This window comes from Trachinotus anak, unplaced genomic scaffold (assembly GCF_046630095.1).
Source record: "Trachinotus anak isolate AG129_WGS33_773 ecotype Australia unplaced genomic scaffold, CSIRO_AGI_Tana_v1 ptg000004l, whole genome shotgun sequence".
In the NCBI taxonomy this organism is placed as follows: domain Eukaryota; kingdom Metazoa; phylum Chordata; class Actinopteri; order Carangiformes; family Carangidae; genus Trachinotus; species Trachinotus anak.
In genome coordinates, this window is record NW_027273855.1 from 22,316,240 (window position 1) to 22,331,943 (window position 15,704).

General features: G+C 39.7%; 2 protein-coding genes across 4 annotated transcripts; one reads left to right on the forward strand and one right to left on the reverse strand.

Annotated features, from left to right (window-relative positions):
- Nucleotides 1-2,980: 2,980 nt before the first annotated feature.
- LOC139620980 (eukaryotic elongation factor 2 kinase-like) lies at nt 2,981-6,239 on the reverse strand. 3 transcript variants are annotated; one of them, XM_071477105.1, is made up of 4 exons: nt 6,201-6,239; nt 4,451-4,552; nt 3,613-3,809; nt 2,981-3,498 (listed from the first exon to the last, which is right to left on the reverse strand). In XM_071477105.1, the coding sequence occupies exons 3-4, from the start codon at nt 3,740-3,742 to the stop codon at nt 3,389-3,391; spliced, it is 240 nt and encodes a 79-aa protein (XP_071333206.1). In that variant the 5' UTR covers nt 3,743-3,809; nt 4,451-4,552; nt 6,201-6,239; the 3' UTR covers nt 2,981-3,388. The 3 variants fall into 3 exon arrangements, with proteins under 3 accessions (XP_071333206.1, XP_071333203.1, XP_071333205.1); XM_071477102.1 differs by lacking the exon at nt 6,201-6,239 and adding an exon at nt 6,026-6,174; XM_071477104.1 differs by lacking the exon at nt 6,201-6,239 and adding an exon at nt 5,492-6,072.
- Nucleotides 6,240-6,254: 15 nt separating this feature from the next.
- ythdf1 (YTH N6-methyladenosine RNA binding protein F1) lies at nt 6,255-12,864 on the forward strand. Its single transcript, XM_071477092.1, has 6 exons — nt 6,255-6,611; nt 7,034-7,061; nt 8,174-8,268; nt 8,362-10,005; nt 10,804-10,848; nt 11,238-12,864. The coding sequence occupies exons 1-6, from the start codon at nt 6,582-6,584 to the stop codon at nt 11,250-11,252; spliced, it is 1,857 nt and encodes a 618-aa protein (XP_071333193.1). The 5' UTR covers nt 6,255-6,581; the 3' UTR covers nt 11,253-12,864.
- The last annotated feature ends 2,840 nt before the right edge of the window (nt 12,865-15,704 follow it).

A 15,704-nucleotide genomic window follows, 5' to 3' on the forward strand; every position in this document is an offset into this window, starting at 1 on the left:
GAACATTAATGTTCTCTCTTTGGTTTCTAACTTCAGTGAAGAGCTGCATGTTCACAAATACTGACCAAACTGTTCTGAGGCACAGGAATAAGAACAGTGAGTTCTGTCAGAGGGTTGGTTCTCCTTTAAATGCACAATCCTGATTATGATTGTAGAGTCCAATCCATGATTATAGTGGTCTGTCCTCAAAGCATCTGGTGCAGGAAAATAACAGACTCAATTATAAACATTAAGGTCATTACAAAAGCCTGTAGAAGACTTCAATAGAATTATCATTTAAACTTGAAACTGAAAAAAAATCCATGATAGAATTGAGATTTCTGACACATGTATGTGTTCTAGGATAAAACACTGGACTGGATGAATGTGAGCAAAGCAGGACAAGCAGGTTCCATTTGAAGGTGTTTAATCTTTTGCTTGCAGTCAGTCAGATGTGAGTGATTCATGTCTACAAATGAAAGGAAGCGAACATACAGGTCAAGTTCTATCACTTTATCTTGAATAAATCGACAAACAGTTCAAAATCAAAATCAGTACATACATTATCGCTTTAAATATATAATTGTGGGAGAACAAACCAAGGAGATTAAATGTACCAGTGAACAACAAAACACACATGACTTGAGGAAATACAATGAAATAAACGACTCACTCGACACACTCAGGAACAAAGGTGAGAGTAGCTCAGCTGAGGGACAAACGGAGAATGAGCTCAGGACACAGAACAAAGAAAACTCAAGACACCTGTGTGAGCTGCCCAGCTCTCCACCTGTGCTGCTCCGCCCAGCAGTCATGTGACCCCACTTCCCACAGGATGCTTTATTTAAGTATCATTTAAAAAGAAAATGCAGTACTCCATTTTGCATTTTCATTTTCACATACTCATGTGTGTACTCATCTACAAACATATTAAAATGATGATTTTCAAAGACTGAACCTGCTCTGCAGTGACAGTATTTAATCATAATGAACAAACAGCCCTCAGGCCATTGCATTTGCATTTACATGTCACTGCGCTCTTTAGGGGTCAAAATGAAAATGCACTCAGTCCTCTCATTGAGGCAGGTCATCAGTGAGGATGTCACTTCCATGTCAAATGTCATTTTTCTGTCACTGGGGCAGTGGTTGTAGCTTGTTTCCTGTAAGGAAATGACCAGAGATGAGATTTAAAGATTTTTAAATGTATTACAATAAGTGATAAGATGCTGAGAGACAGTCTCATCTCATAGGTGAGGACGTCACTTCCTTGTCTCTTGTCACTTTGTCTGGGGCAGTGGCAGCAGCTTGTTTTACCGTCTGTGTCTTATATCAATACAACTCAATGGAAATGACCAGACACATGATTTAAAGAATTTATCTGTGGGCGTGAATCTCCATCAGCTGAGTCTGCTCCCTCTGCAGCTCCACCTTGATCCCTCACCTAAATGCACTCTTCTTCTCAGTCAGCAAGATGTTTAGATCTTGAATTCATTTCAGATATAAAGCCTGTAAAATGATATGAGGTTGATGAGTATGTGATCACTTCCAGTGGTGACTGCACACACATTAACTCAGAATAACAAACCTAAATAAATGCAGGTGAAAGATCTTGTAAACATGTTTGTTGTCTCCATTTTGCAGCACTGAGAGTCACTCAGCAACAGTTTTTTGACTGATAAATCAAAGTTTAGGAGGATGTGCACACAATGAACCCACAGGAGGAAGGCTCCTCTCTGAACTGCAGGTCTGTGGTGACCTCTAGTGACAGGACTGAAGTATTGCTCTGTGTCTGAAGTATGATCAACACTCAGAGGAAGAAGAAAACAAGAAAACATGACAAGGTTCCTACTATTTAAACATGCGTTTTCTTGAAGACCATTTACTCAAATATTAAACCATAACAACCATATAATGTGAATAGTTTTGAATAGATTTTTTATACAATTTTTAAAAAATATTGAGATGAGTGAGATTTGTTTTCCACAGGTGACCCACAAACTCAAACTCCAAACTAACCGAGCCTCCTTGAAAATAAAGAAAAGCCTCTGCAGCAAACTGAAAACAGCAGCTGTGGTCGGCCTGGATTTCAGTGGTGTCCAGTTTTCCCAGCAGAAAAAAAAGCATCACAACATCTATTTAATGTGCTCAAAACACACTGCAGTGTAATCCACTTCACCTCTGTCCATCTGTAGGAATATTATGTTCAGAACACTCCGATTTTCTCTCACACCTTAGTCTTTTTTGTTTAGGAAGATAAGTAACTGAGTTAAATGACCTGGAAGTATCTAAGTCAGTATTCATGATAAGATCTGGGTGAATTCTCTAAATCAGGGGTTTTCAAAGTCTATTTACTTATCTATTTTTTTTGTCTTTTTTGAGGTTGTGGTTGTGTTTTTTTTGTCTTTTTTTTTAACATTCAACAAATGTAGAAACAACAGAGCACTTGAGTCCAAGACTTCTTCAACATACACACTAATGTAAAAATCTGGAAAGGTCCAAGAATGTTCATGAAACTTGAACTGTCACTTTGTAAAAACTATGACTGAGATTCACAAGTTAAATACAACAAACAACGAAGGAAGGTTTTTGAACATTTTGACTTTTGAATGGAGTTTCTACCTGAAAGTATGAATGAGCAGACTGGGTTGAAAATGCATGAAAAGTTGTGGAAAAGTGGAGATTTTGAACATTTCATTCATCTTAATGGTAAAAAAAGTAAAGTATGAAATACATAAAAAACCCTAACTGAAAACATCCAATAATGTCCTACTTCTGAACATTTTAAAGTTTGAGTGGAGTTTCTATGTTGAAGCGTCTGTAGGAGATACGAATCAAGAAATGGTGGAATAATAAAGAATTTCTGAACCTGAGAAGAACAGACAGTGACTTTGCTTTAGCAGCAACCTAATAAGCAGACTGAAGTAGATTTGGAGCATTTCTGTAATATACTGTTGCAGAACTTTAATACCACCAAGCTCAACAGGAAGCAATAATGACAACGTTGACCCATAAAAAGCAAATCTTTATCTTACAGTTTTATAATCCAAGCATTTGTACATACATTCCAACATAAGTGTGTTAACATTTGGGGCAAATTAAGTAAACTATTTTCTTTGCTTTGATTTCAGACGCTCTCTAAAAGAAAAGGGGAGTCAGAAGGACCATCTTCACGAAGACAGAGAAGGGAGAACAGAAACCTGGAGCTGTACGGCTGCTCCTGGCAGGCTGAACACACACACACACACACACACACACACCTAAAGCACCAATGCCAAAAATTCATTTAACGTTCTGTAATTAAAAAAAAATGTGTAAACTGTAACCATCCAGGTTGTGAAAATGAGCCTGGCTCTCAGTCAGACACATGAACTCCTGTAGCATTTTTTAACATGCAAGCTTGTGTCCAGAATCACTCCTCCATCAGCGCCCAGGCCTCTTCAGCTTTCATGTAGCACTGGTTAGCCAACCTGCCTTTCATGGCCGCCATGGCGGCTTCTGCTGCCTCTGTAAACAGATCACCTGCGGGGAGGGAGGATATGAGAGGTGAGGACACAGTCTGATGTCAGTGCAGTGAATTCTGTATGGTCGTATGTTCAGCACAGTGAGGTCTGTTGAGGCAGCATGGAGTCGAACCTGCTCTCTGTGGGTCTGCGGCGAGGTTGTAGCCTCCCACTTGGTACATCTCTGCCTCTCTGGCCAGCATCAGGTATCGGGGCTCATCCTGCGTCCTGTCGAACTCTCCCCCCTTGTCATAGTCTGTCATGTTCAATGCACTGTTGTACCAGTGAATCTCAAAATCTGCAACATCTTTAAAAACATCTACATCCCATCTTTGAAAAAACAAAACAAAACAAAAAAAAAAAAACAGAGGTAAGGTATTGAGCAGTGAAAAATGTTGCTTCTGTATTTTTAGTTGTATCCTTAAACTTTTAGTCCTGGTTGGTGGGAATGTCTGACTCTACTGCTAGTGATGAAAACTACTATCTATAAAGGTTATTACAGAATGTAAATACAATGAATAGCTATTGCAGAAAAGTGTGGGCCATGAATATGATCAAAAATGGGGTTTGAATATAACTTTAAGTAACACATTTTTCAGCTTCTCTTACCTGGATTTTACATATTTTATCTTGAAAATAGAAGAATATGTGGTGGAAAAGGACAAAAAAGACTCAGGAATAAACTGAACTCTTGGCAACTAAACTAAAGAGGTGTTGGTCAGACTGGCCCTGTGTGCAAGTTGAAAAGCATTACAACCATTTCTGAAGTCCACAGCCCCACTGTTTCTGATTCATATTTCAGCGATGACGAGGCCACCTCTAAGTTGTAAAACACCATAAACCATAATGTTTTGGCCTGACTTTTATGATGAACTATTGACAGCTTTATTAGACAACACCAGGATGCAATTAGAGGAATGTAATGCCATATTAGAAAACAAACATTTTCACTTAAAATTAATTTTATTTACCGTCATCAACTCAGTCAGGTACAAGTTATGCAGGAAGCTGCCATCGGTTTCAGAGGAGGTGGCCGCACACAGCTTCAGCTGCAGATACTGTCGACAGGAATCCTAGAAAGATTTTTTAATTTTCCCTTTAAATTAATGACTTTAAAATGCTTTTTAAGCAGTCTAAGGCCTTTAAGTCAGGATACTCTGTCTATGACATAAAACATAAAAGATTTATCAATCATCAATTTAAACCTATTTAACACTGTAAGTAAGCAAGTATGAAAATTAATCAATATAAATTTAGTTTGAGTCTGTTTTTAAAAACATTTACTGCTTAGTTGACATCAAGGAAGAGGGTCCATCAGCACAGACTTGAAACACTGAATAAATTAAAATGAGAATTTCTGAAAAGTGATATTTTAGTTGAATGATGTCAGTGATGAGGTAAAACAAAGACACTCTGGCAGAAGAAGAGCTGTTGTTAGTGTGAACAGACGCAGCAGAAAACTGTATAAAGCTAAGAGTTCCCACACAGTGTGACACAGAAGCTACATGTAGCATTTTGACAATATTTTTACACCTGAATCTGATTGGACAGTGACGGTCCAATCACAAAGCAGAGTCCAATCGGAGGGCAGGCGTTTCTGTTGTCTATTTTCATGTCCACCACAGATCCTAAAAGGTTTAGTAGCTTTTCAAGATGGACGACAGTGTGGGCTTGAAAATCTACCACACCTCTCAGCATCTGCTTTGTGATTGGACTGTCACTGTCCAATCAGATTCAGGTTTTAAAATAAGGTCAAAATTTGTACTTGTAACTTCAGTGTCTCATTTTGTGGGACTTTGAGTTTTACACAGGTTTCTGCTGTGTGTCTGTTCACAGACATGAACAAAAGCACTTCCTCTGTGCTTCCACAGTCTTTGTTTTACCTCACAACTGAGACCATTCAGCAACAACGTAAAATTCACTTCAGTTTATAAGCCATTTCTGAGTAACCCTGTTCCCAAACAAAACATTAAGGATCAATGTTTCATTTCTAGTTAATTAATTTCCTTTACCATGCAAGTGAGTTATGGGGATAGAACAGTGACATTAACTTTTGAAATAAAATAAAAAAATCTGAACTCAAAAAAACAAAAAAAACAACAAATCTGATATTTTTGTGACTTGGATGTGTTTTTTCTTTATGTCAAATCTGTGTGGTGACAGTTTATTTTTCACACTGTCAGTATTTTTCTGTCACTGGTTTTGAGATTGAACTTTCTGTCACCGACAGGACCGCACACCTGGTTCACCCGGAAGTGTCGAACCCGGAAGTCGAACCGCAGGTACAGTTAACATTTGGCCTTTCATTGTGATATGTTAAGTGAGCTGATGCCAGATGTCAACTTTTAACAGACATTATGCCGTTTTAGGAACAAGCGGACATGACCAGGTGTTTGACCACATGTTAGCTAGTTGGTTTGTATTAGCTAATGTCAGCGCTAGTTCAGCAGACCTCTGCCGGAACAACACACTGTCAGTTAAAGGTCAACTTTAACCCAGTGAGGTCCTACGTCAAAAAACAGCGACAGATCATCAGCAACAGTTACCTGCGGGTTGGGACTTCCAGGTGAACTGCCGACCGGATGTAATTAATTATGCGCTCTTTTCCTGTTCCCACCTCCCGCCAAAACTGTAACAGGAAGTTAAAACTGAAAACCAGTGATAGTGAAAAAAAAAAACCCAAAAACATTATAATACATCCATGGGTACAACGCAAGATACCGATTTGCTGCTGCTAGGTAGCGGAGAACGCGTCGTTTACGTCACTGACGTCACTTCCGCTCCCCAGACCCCGGATGAAGCTGCCATTGGGGCAAGTGAGCAGGGCCACCGAGGCTGGTTGGATTTTAATTTAACGGTGAAGGGGGGGTCGGAGCGGATTGAAGTCCCGCTGGATTAATGTCGACAGGCCAGCACGGAGTGCCACCAGGGCTACGACAAGCAAACTGTCCGCTCCGAGCAGAGACACCGGCCAACGGCTGCTGCTAACGGGCTTTAACTGTTAGCAAAGTAGCGCGGAGCAGCTTCTCCTGCTATTAGCCTCACACACGGCGGACACACTGAACGTCTTGTCAGGGCTTAAACACAACACCTGGTGGATGAATGATGTCTGCCGCTAGTATCGACCCTCAGGTAAGCACCGAGGACACAGGCTCAGCTTCAGGTTTTTGGTTGGTCCCCCCCCCCCCCCCCCCACAGGGAGGCGAGATGCGCGGTGAGTGCACCCCAACTCTGAAGACGATGCCACCACTGCCAGCTAGTCAGCTAGTTAGCCAGCTGAGAGGGGAGGTTAGTTGGAAAAATAAGCTGGGTAAATAACGAAGGCCTGGACCACAGCTTCCAGTGGGTGTCTGACTGCCAGACGTGGTCATAACATAACACACCGTTTGGGGCTGATGGCTTTTTTTTCTATGCCAGTCTGGTTTTCAGAAGAATGGTCTGAATACATCTCAGGATAGTGTATGATGCTTTAAATAACATCCGTGACCCATGCAAGGCTCTCTTGTTTTTTTCCTCCTTTTACATGCATTCCTCCTTTCAACATGACCACTAAGACATCGAAAGGACAAGATGCAAGCAAAGGTAAGAGATAAATGCTTAATGTACTTCTAGTTATCCCTCTATCTAAAGATATTTCACATAAACCAGTTTATGTATAGCATAGCATATACCTGTCAACAGATCACTCATACAGTTCTGTGCAGAGGTCTTAGGCACTAACACCAAAGTGAGGATGCAGAAAAAACCTAAATATCCTCTGTACACTTGTGCACAGTTTGTCGTGGTTCTGGCACGTAGGTTGTTGCATCTTGGAGAACCTGTCACAGCTCCTCTGTGGATTTAGGCCTCTCAGTGTCTTCTGCCTCTTCATGTAACCCCAGACTGACTTTGACTGGCTCTGTCTCTGGCTCAGTCCATCTGCTGCAGGACACCTTGTCTCTGAAGATAGTTCTTTATGACTCTGACTGTATGTTTGGGGTCATTGCCATACTACAGACTGAATTTGGGACTGATCAGATGCCTCCCTGATGGTACTGTGTGATGGATAAGAATCTAAATATCAATTTTTTTTTTTAACTTTGTGCTGTTATGTCAACAGAGAAACAGCGAGTTTGCATCATTACATATTGTGATCCATGTTTGTTTTATAACTGGATGCAGTTATGTAACATACATAATTGTAAGGGACAAGAGCTTATCAATTGAAAACACCTTGCACATTTCAAATGGTCAACCATTCCAGGTTACATTAATCCAGCAGACCACCACTCTGCATTAGACAGGATAATCTATTTGAAATCTCTGCATAACACTGTACGTCATTCATGTTGACCACCCATGGATTTCTTGTTTGTTTTTGTTTTTTTTTATTCCTTGACTATAGGTTTAGTTTAGCTTATATAAATAGTGATGGTTCACACTTCACAGTTGCTGAAATGTCTGTTGGTACTGGTGCAAAAGACATGTTATTTGCATTTTACCAGTCAGCACATCCTGGTGTTCAGTTTGCATTAATGTTAGCTGCCTTCTGAATCAGGTGATATCATGAGAAATCACTACTATTGTATTAACATTATGTACTATAGATTGCAGTTATTTTTGCCTTTATAATACCCTTTGCATCATTAGGTTGTTTTTGGAACTTTTTGTAAATTCTGATGTGAAGCTTTGACATGAGTCTGATTTTATTGCAGCCTTTCCAGTTTCAGTGCAGAATGGCTCCCTCCACCAGAAGGATACAGTCCATGACAATGACTTTGAGCCCTATCTCACTGGCCAGTCCAATCAGGTGGGAAACACCACTGAATTTGTATCATCCAATATCTATTTTACTGCATTCTGTTGCCCTAACAAATTATCTTTATCCTATTTCTGTTTGTAGAATAACAGCTATCAGTCCATGACAGACCCTTACTTGTCCAGCTACTATGCCCCCTCCATAGGATTTCCTTACCCTCTCAGTGAGGCTCCTTGGTCTACAGGAGGTGACCCACCAATTCCCTACCTGACGCCCTATGCCCCCCTCAGCAATGGCGACCATCACTTCATGCACGACACAGTATTTGGGCAGCCGGGTGGGCTCAGCAGCAGCATCTATCCTCACAGGTTTAACTTTTTCCCAGAGAACCCAGCCTTCTCTGCCTGGGGCACTAGTGGTTCTCAGGGCCAGCAGACTCAGAGCTCAGCCTATGGAGGGAGTTATAGCTACCCACCCAGCTCTCTAGGAGGCACCTTAGTCCCTGATGGCCAGACGGGGTTCCATAGTGACACCCTGAGCAAGGCTCCAGGTATTAACAGCCTAGAGCAGGGCATGCTGGGCTTAAAAATAGGTGGGGATGTGACAGGAAGTGGCTCGGGTGTGAAGAGTGCAGGCTCTGTGATCGGAGGAGGTGGCAGCGTAGCTGCAGCTGTTGCCACGGGCAACGGCGGCACACCAATTGGAATGCCACCTCCAAAACCTACATCGTGGGCTGCTATTGCAAGTAAACCTGCCAAGCTGCAGCAACAAAAGACCAAGAACAAGCCTGGTACACCTATTGCAGGAGGAGCTCTACCTCCACCCCCAATTAAACACAACATGGACATTGATACATGGGATAATAAAGGACCTGCTACCAAGATGGCTCCTCCCTTGCCCCCCCACCACCACCACCACCACCACCAACAGCACCAGCCACAGCTTCACTCCCATGCTCCCAGTCTCCTACCTCCCCTTCAACAGTCCTTACAGTCTGCCCAGTCCCTCGTGCAGCAGATGACCATGCAGGGTCCTCCACCTCCTCCGCAGTCTTACCAGAACCACAACTCTGCTCCAACACCCCAGACCCGCTGGATAGCCCCACGCAGCCGCAACTTGTGCTACGGTGGTGGAAGCTTGGACAGCAGCGGCTCCTCTAATGGTGGTGGTGTTGGTAACGGAGGGGGAGGGGGTGGGTGTCTGGCTCCAGAGCCGGGATCAGAGTCCCATCCTGTGCTGGAGAAGCTGCGAGCGGCCCACAGCTACAACCCCAAGGAGTTTGATTGGAACCTGAAGAACGGCCGTGTGTTCATCATCAAGAGCTACTCTGAGGATGACATCCACCGCTCCATCAAGTACTCCATCTGGTGCAGCACGGAGCACGGCAACAAGCGCTTGGACTCAGCCTACAGAGCGATGAACTCTAAAGGTCCTGTCTACTTGTTGTTCAGTGTCAACGGTAGTGGCCATTTCTGCGGCGTGGCGGAGATGCGCTCACCTGTGGACTATGGCACCAGCGCTGGAGTTTGGGCGCAGGACAAGTGGAAGGGGAAGTTTGATGTGAACTGGTTGTTTGTAAAGGATGTGCCTAATAGCCAGCTGCGCCACATCCGCCTGGAAAACAATGACAACAAGCCAGTCACCAACTCACGTGACACTCAAGAGGTTCCTCTGGAGAAGGCAAAGCAGGTGCTCAAGATTATTGCCCAGTACAAACACACCACCTCTATCTTTGATGACTTTTCCCACTATGAGAAGAAGCAGGAGGAGGAGGAGGTGGTGAAAAAGGTAGTCATTTCTTTGAGACACATTGCACTTATGAGTCAGAGAAAATAAGATATTTAGGGACTGTATGAAAATTATTGGGATGGGAAGAAACTATGTTTCTTATGTTTGAAAAATGCAATGCCCTCTCCTGTTTTAAAATGAACTGGTACAATTCAAGATTACACAGCCCAATTTAAATATTGGCTCATCAGAAATAAAATCAGTAATTTCCAAATTTATGACAAACCTTTATGATATGGACCTATGTGTCTGGAATAAAGTAATAAAGTAAAGTAAACATAAATGAGGCTGCTGAGGGTCTTGAGCAATATGTTTTCTAATGACCCCAGATTTCAAACAATAAAGATAAATGTGAGTTACACCTGGTGACATTTCAGGTCACATTTCACATGATTCTGTGCCACTTAACCAGATGTGATCTCAAGTTGTTCTACCTGCTTCTTTGATTGTGAGCAAATATGAAAACCATTTTGTTGGTGTCACCATTTGATCTTTGTTTATGTAATACATTTCAGAGGTGGCAGAAAATAAATACTTTACTCTCCTGTCAACAAAAATAAAAAATGATAACACCCTCCCCCCTTTCTGATCCCTCCCTCCACACCTAATACTATTCATACAGTTCCTTATTTGTAAGCTGGTTTTGTGTATTGTGTATTGTTCGTTTTTGGGTGTGTTGGTCATTGATTGGAAATGAGTGGGGAATTTGCTGGTGAAATGTAGATTTAATAGATGAAATAAGATTTGTATTCTTAATGTGACTTTTCAATAAGGCTTTTCATATTCTCTTCTTACCAGGGCTATGAGCCGGCCTCAATACAGAGCCGATCCCGGATTGATCAGGTAAAGCCTTTTATCTTACTTCTCTCTCTCTCTCTAGGGTGGGGCTGGGCTGAGATATTTTGGTGATAGAGATAGAGCAGTATGATGTGTATAAAACCACACATATAAAATATAAAATATATGAAAATTCATGAAATTGATATTTTATGCAACGACACCAGACAAAATGTTTCATGTGTATTAAAGAACTAGGTTTTGTAATACGATATCATATGTTCAACGATCACATTGAAACATCCATCACTATTGAAGGTCTCTTTATTTAATTCTTGTAATTGACTGCTATAAAAAAAAAATCACAGTGTTACTCATTAATTATACAAGTGTCTCATGTGATATTGATTGATCATATCTGATAATTTCTTGGTTTTTCTTCCCTTTCCATTCAGGATCGTCAGAAGTAAAGAGAAGAAGAAGCTTCTGAAAGCTCGATCAACGGTTGTGCTCGGACATAATGAAATTTAGATTTAAAAGGAAAACACACGGACATAAATAAATTGAAAACTAATATTTTTTTCTATTTAATTTTGTTGACTTTGGCCCATGTCAAACTTTTGAGCCACATTGCTCCTGGTTCCCAGTCTTTAAGATGAGTGCAGGGATGAAGCTAGTTCCATCGGTTGAATCGCTTCAATAATATATATTTTTCTTGTTTTTTCTGTATTTTTTAGCCTTATAAATCTCTATCGCTATCCCAGAACTTGCATTCTTTACTAAATATAAATATCTGCACGTCTGTTTTGAAAATCTCTTGACAACATGCTGCTGATATTCAGTGACTGTTCACTTTGTGGTTTGTGTGTTGGAGAAATGTTAAGTGCTTGTATTGGTTAACCTTAACGAGTGAACAACACTTTATTGACAAATGTCTGCTATCTGTGTGTGGCCAGTTGTATTTTATATTATCAGAAGAAAAAAAAAAGAACTTCTATAATTCCCCCTTTTTTCATGTGAGGGGTGTATTACTTTGGTGGAGGAATGTGTACACTGAAAGTTTCTGTATGCATAGACATAATCGTGCAAGGTTGTGACTTTAGAAAGCATCAATGTTAGAAAAATATTTTGAATAATGTATCACCTGGCTTAAAACTGATTTAAATTTAACATGAAGGTGGAGAAAATTTGGAGTTTTCTTTCTCTCCAGAGTGGAGCCTTAACATTTTTTTTCAGCAGTAGTGTAAATGACATTTGTTTCTTTGTTTTTGTTTTTGTTTTTTGTTTTTTCCCAGTACTGTACCTCAAAATTTTCAGCCAGAGATTCAGGGAAAAGATATTTAGAGAACAAACGCTCTTAAAGGTGGTCCCTCTCTTTCTTATTTAAAGGATGGAAATATAAATATACTGTATGAGTTCAGGTTTTTATGAACACAAATTTTTGCTTTCTGTCTATTTCCCTGTTACAGTAACTTTTATTTCCCTGGGTTCCCTGCTGCTCCAACAGCGTTATCTGTTAATGAAATTCTGAAGGAAATGTAGCATGTACTGCTTTTAAAACTCAAAGCCAGGCCTGTCACTTTGATTTTTTTTTTTATTATTATTATTTGTTTCTTGTTCTTTCCTAACATCATTATAATCTTGGCATTTTCATCATTTTCATTGCTATAACCTATTCACATCATCCTCAGAAAATGTAAGCTTTAATGTACCGGCATTTCTAACTGAGATCGCCTCAAAATGTTTAACTGTAGCATTATACTTAACTGATTTATTGTCAAGTGTATGAACACCCAGAGACTAGCCTATATGGTATATGTTTGTGACTTTTTTTTTTAATTGCTTGCTGTATTGTGTGTATGTGTGTGTATGCTTGAGTGAAAGAAAAGAGAGGGAGTATGACTGTGGAGCAATCAGAGTTATATAATGGTATTGGAATATAGAAAGTTTATGCAAAAAAAAAAAAACAAAACAAAAAAAAAAGTTTTAAGTCAACCCTGAATTAAATATCCATTGTATCAGAGGTCACTATCACATTCTTAGATTTGCTCATGTTCATTATTAAAGATATACTTATCTGTTGTCTTTGTTCATTATTATCATTGTTCTGAGTAGGATTTTGTGAACATGATCAAGTCAATTTTATTTATATGGTCCAAAATTATACACAAGGGGCTTTACATCCTGTACATTAGACCTATTTGGAAAAGGAAAAATAATCAGTGTCTTACATTTATAAAATCATCACGGCTCCTCTTGAACAAGAATCCTTGTAGAAAAAGGTTAATTTGTATATTTTGCTCTCAGTATAACTTATTACGCACTTGTTATTGGTTTTAAATAGCATTTTCCTGAAAGGATTAAATTACATTGTGGATTTAAAATAATAATTACAAAATGATCATATTTACACTTCAAGGATAAGTCTGGTGTTATTCTGTAGTTTTTGTTACCGTCAACGAACCCCGTTAAGAGACCAAAACCAACCATTACTCCGTCTCTCAAGACCCCCCTCCCCAAATGTATATTGTTAAATTTTAAAAGGCTACAACATGTCCTCAAACAGTAGTTGAAGGAACCTTTTGCAAACATCACTCAAACAAGAGTATTCGTGCATTTGTTAAGAATGATTTTCAGTAGCAGAATAACATACATTTGATGCTCTTGTGAGTATAGGTACGGTTTTACCTTTCCAGAAATATTTGCTCTGTGTCAACTTGTATCAGCTCAAACAACACACAAATAGAAGCGTAGATTTTCAACATTGACACTGTTGCACCATTTGGGAGTAGAGTTATTATTCTAGTGTATTTCATCAATATTTTAGTACATTATCACAAGACTAAAGTGCAGGATCACTGTCATACACTGTTGATAGTTCTTGATTGTCCTGATCTATTTTTTTTTTATATTTATGTTATCATTTTTATATGATTATTTATATTTATTACCTGCATCCGATCCTCTTTTGGGGATGAGTGTAGGTAAATTTTGAGAAGGATGGGTCTGCAGCCTTGTAGACCCAACAAACCACACCTCCTACAAACCACACCCATTGTCATAACCCTAACAAACGAACCATATTTGGAAGTTTGACTGCCTAAACGTTCCTCCTTTACCTTTGTGCTACAGCTACAGCTCGAGATACTTGGAAATTTTATTGAAAGGAAAGGTCATTTGTCTCGACCTTATGTGGCAGTATATATATGGGCTCAACGGATATGTGCAGCATAAGGAAGGAACACATCAGTCAATATCACTAAACTTATAGTTTTAATTCCCTTTGAGCAGCACCATTTACACACCTCATAAAAAGAAAAGCAAGACTCGGTTGAGGAATGAAAGTGCACATAAACAGCTACAACAGTCCTGCAAAAAAGGCAGCGTGAACTGACCTTGGGAGGAAATTTCGTTGTAGGACATCAAGTGCAAGCCTGTGCTGTGGAGGTGGCCTGTCCTAGCTGGTATTGGTTTGGTTACTGTAATAATAGATATACTAAAGGTTAACCTTACAATTTGTATAATGATATTTTTATGTAATTTCCTGCTTAACACAAATATTAGAGCTGAAATAATTTGCTGATTAATTGTTTAGTAAGCAAAGAAAAGTAATTGGCAGAAATATGTCATTTATTAATAAAAAAGAAACATTCTCTGCTCACAAATTTTCTTGTGGCCTAGGTTTTTCAGAGGTAACCTAAAGACCGTCATCATTTTAGTTAATATTTGCTACTAATTTGTTGTATAGTTGCATTTTATAAAACTGCTTCCTTTATTCTGTTTGTCAAATAATTAACACAAATAAAACCGTAAGGCTAAAACCAGCAATTATTTTCATTACAAACAAATCCGACAGTTTTCTTTAATAATCAATTGATAAAATTGAGTCCATAAAATCTATTGATTTAGTCCACAAAATGTCAGAAAACAGTGAAAATGCCCATGTTTATTCCCTGAAACCAAGTTAACATATTTATTTTTTCCTGACCATCAAAGAAACAAAGTTTATTGTCACAGAAAACTATGAAAACCAACAAATATTTACATTTGAGAAGCTAATTCCAGTGAATTGCTTAAAAAAATTGATAAATCACTTATGAAAATCTGCTGGTTAATTTTCTGTCAAAATGTCTAAAATTTATCAACTAGTCATTTAAATAATCCTTGGTTTGTAGTTGCTGGAAGAAATAATGAAACTGCTAGGCTATAAGGGGGGTCAATGGGGGCCAACAGCTATTTCTTGCCCCAGGGCCCCTTAAGAGGTTAATCTGGCCGTGGAAAATAGCCACTTCACATGAGCAGGAAAAATGCAGCAGCAGCAGCAGCAGCAGCAATATTTGGGAATCTCTCATTTATGTCACATCCTTACAGCTTGTATGGAAAACGTTAAAGTTAAATTCACAGAACCTGTAGAAATAAAAGGTTGTGGTTTGTTGTTGCTGTCTTTGTTCCTGTGGCCACAGGCAGGGGTTCCCTCCCTCCCTCTCTCTGTCTGCAGATGTTTCACAGTGACCCTCCACCTCCACGGATGATGGTGATGATGATGATGATGATGATGATGATGATGAAGAAGATGATGATGATGATGATGATGTGATTCCTCTCTTGGCATTCACCGCGTGCCTTAATTGTATGGCTAATAAATCAAGGTCCGCCGTGAACACGAGGAGCGGACACCCCGTCCCTCATCCAGGGACCCGACAGCTTCATCAGCATCTGACACACACACACACACACACACACACACACACACACACCTTCACACATATGACTTCACCCACTGGGCACCATTGCAGTGAAAGCCTTTTTTTTTCTAAATTAATCAAATAATGTTACATCAATAACAGATCTAATTTAAATATCTGCATCTGACAATAAAAGGCCTCTTCTTCTTCTTCTCCTTGTTGGTGATCACCCGCTGA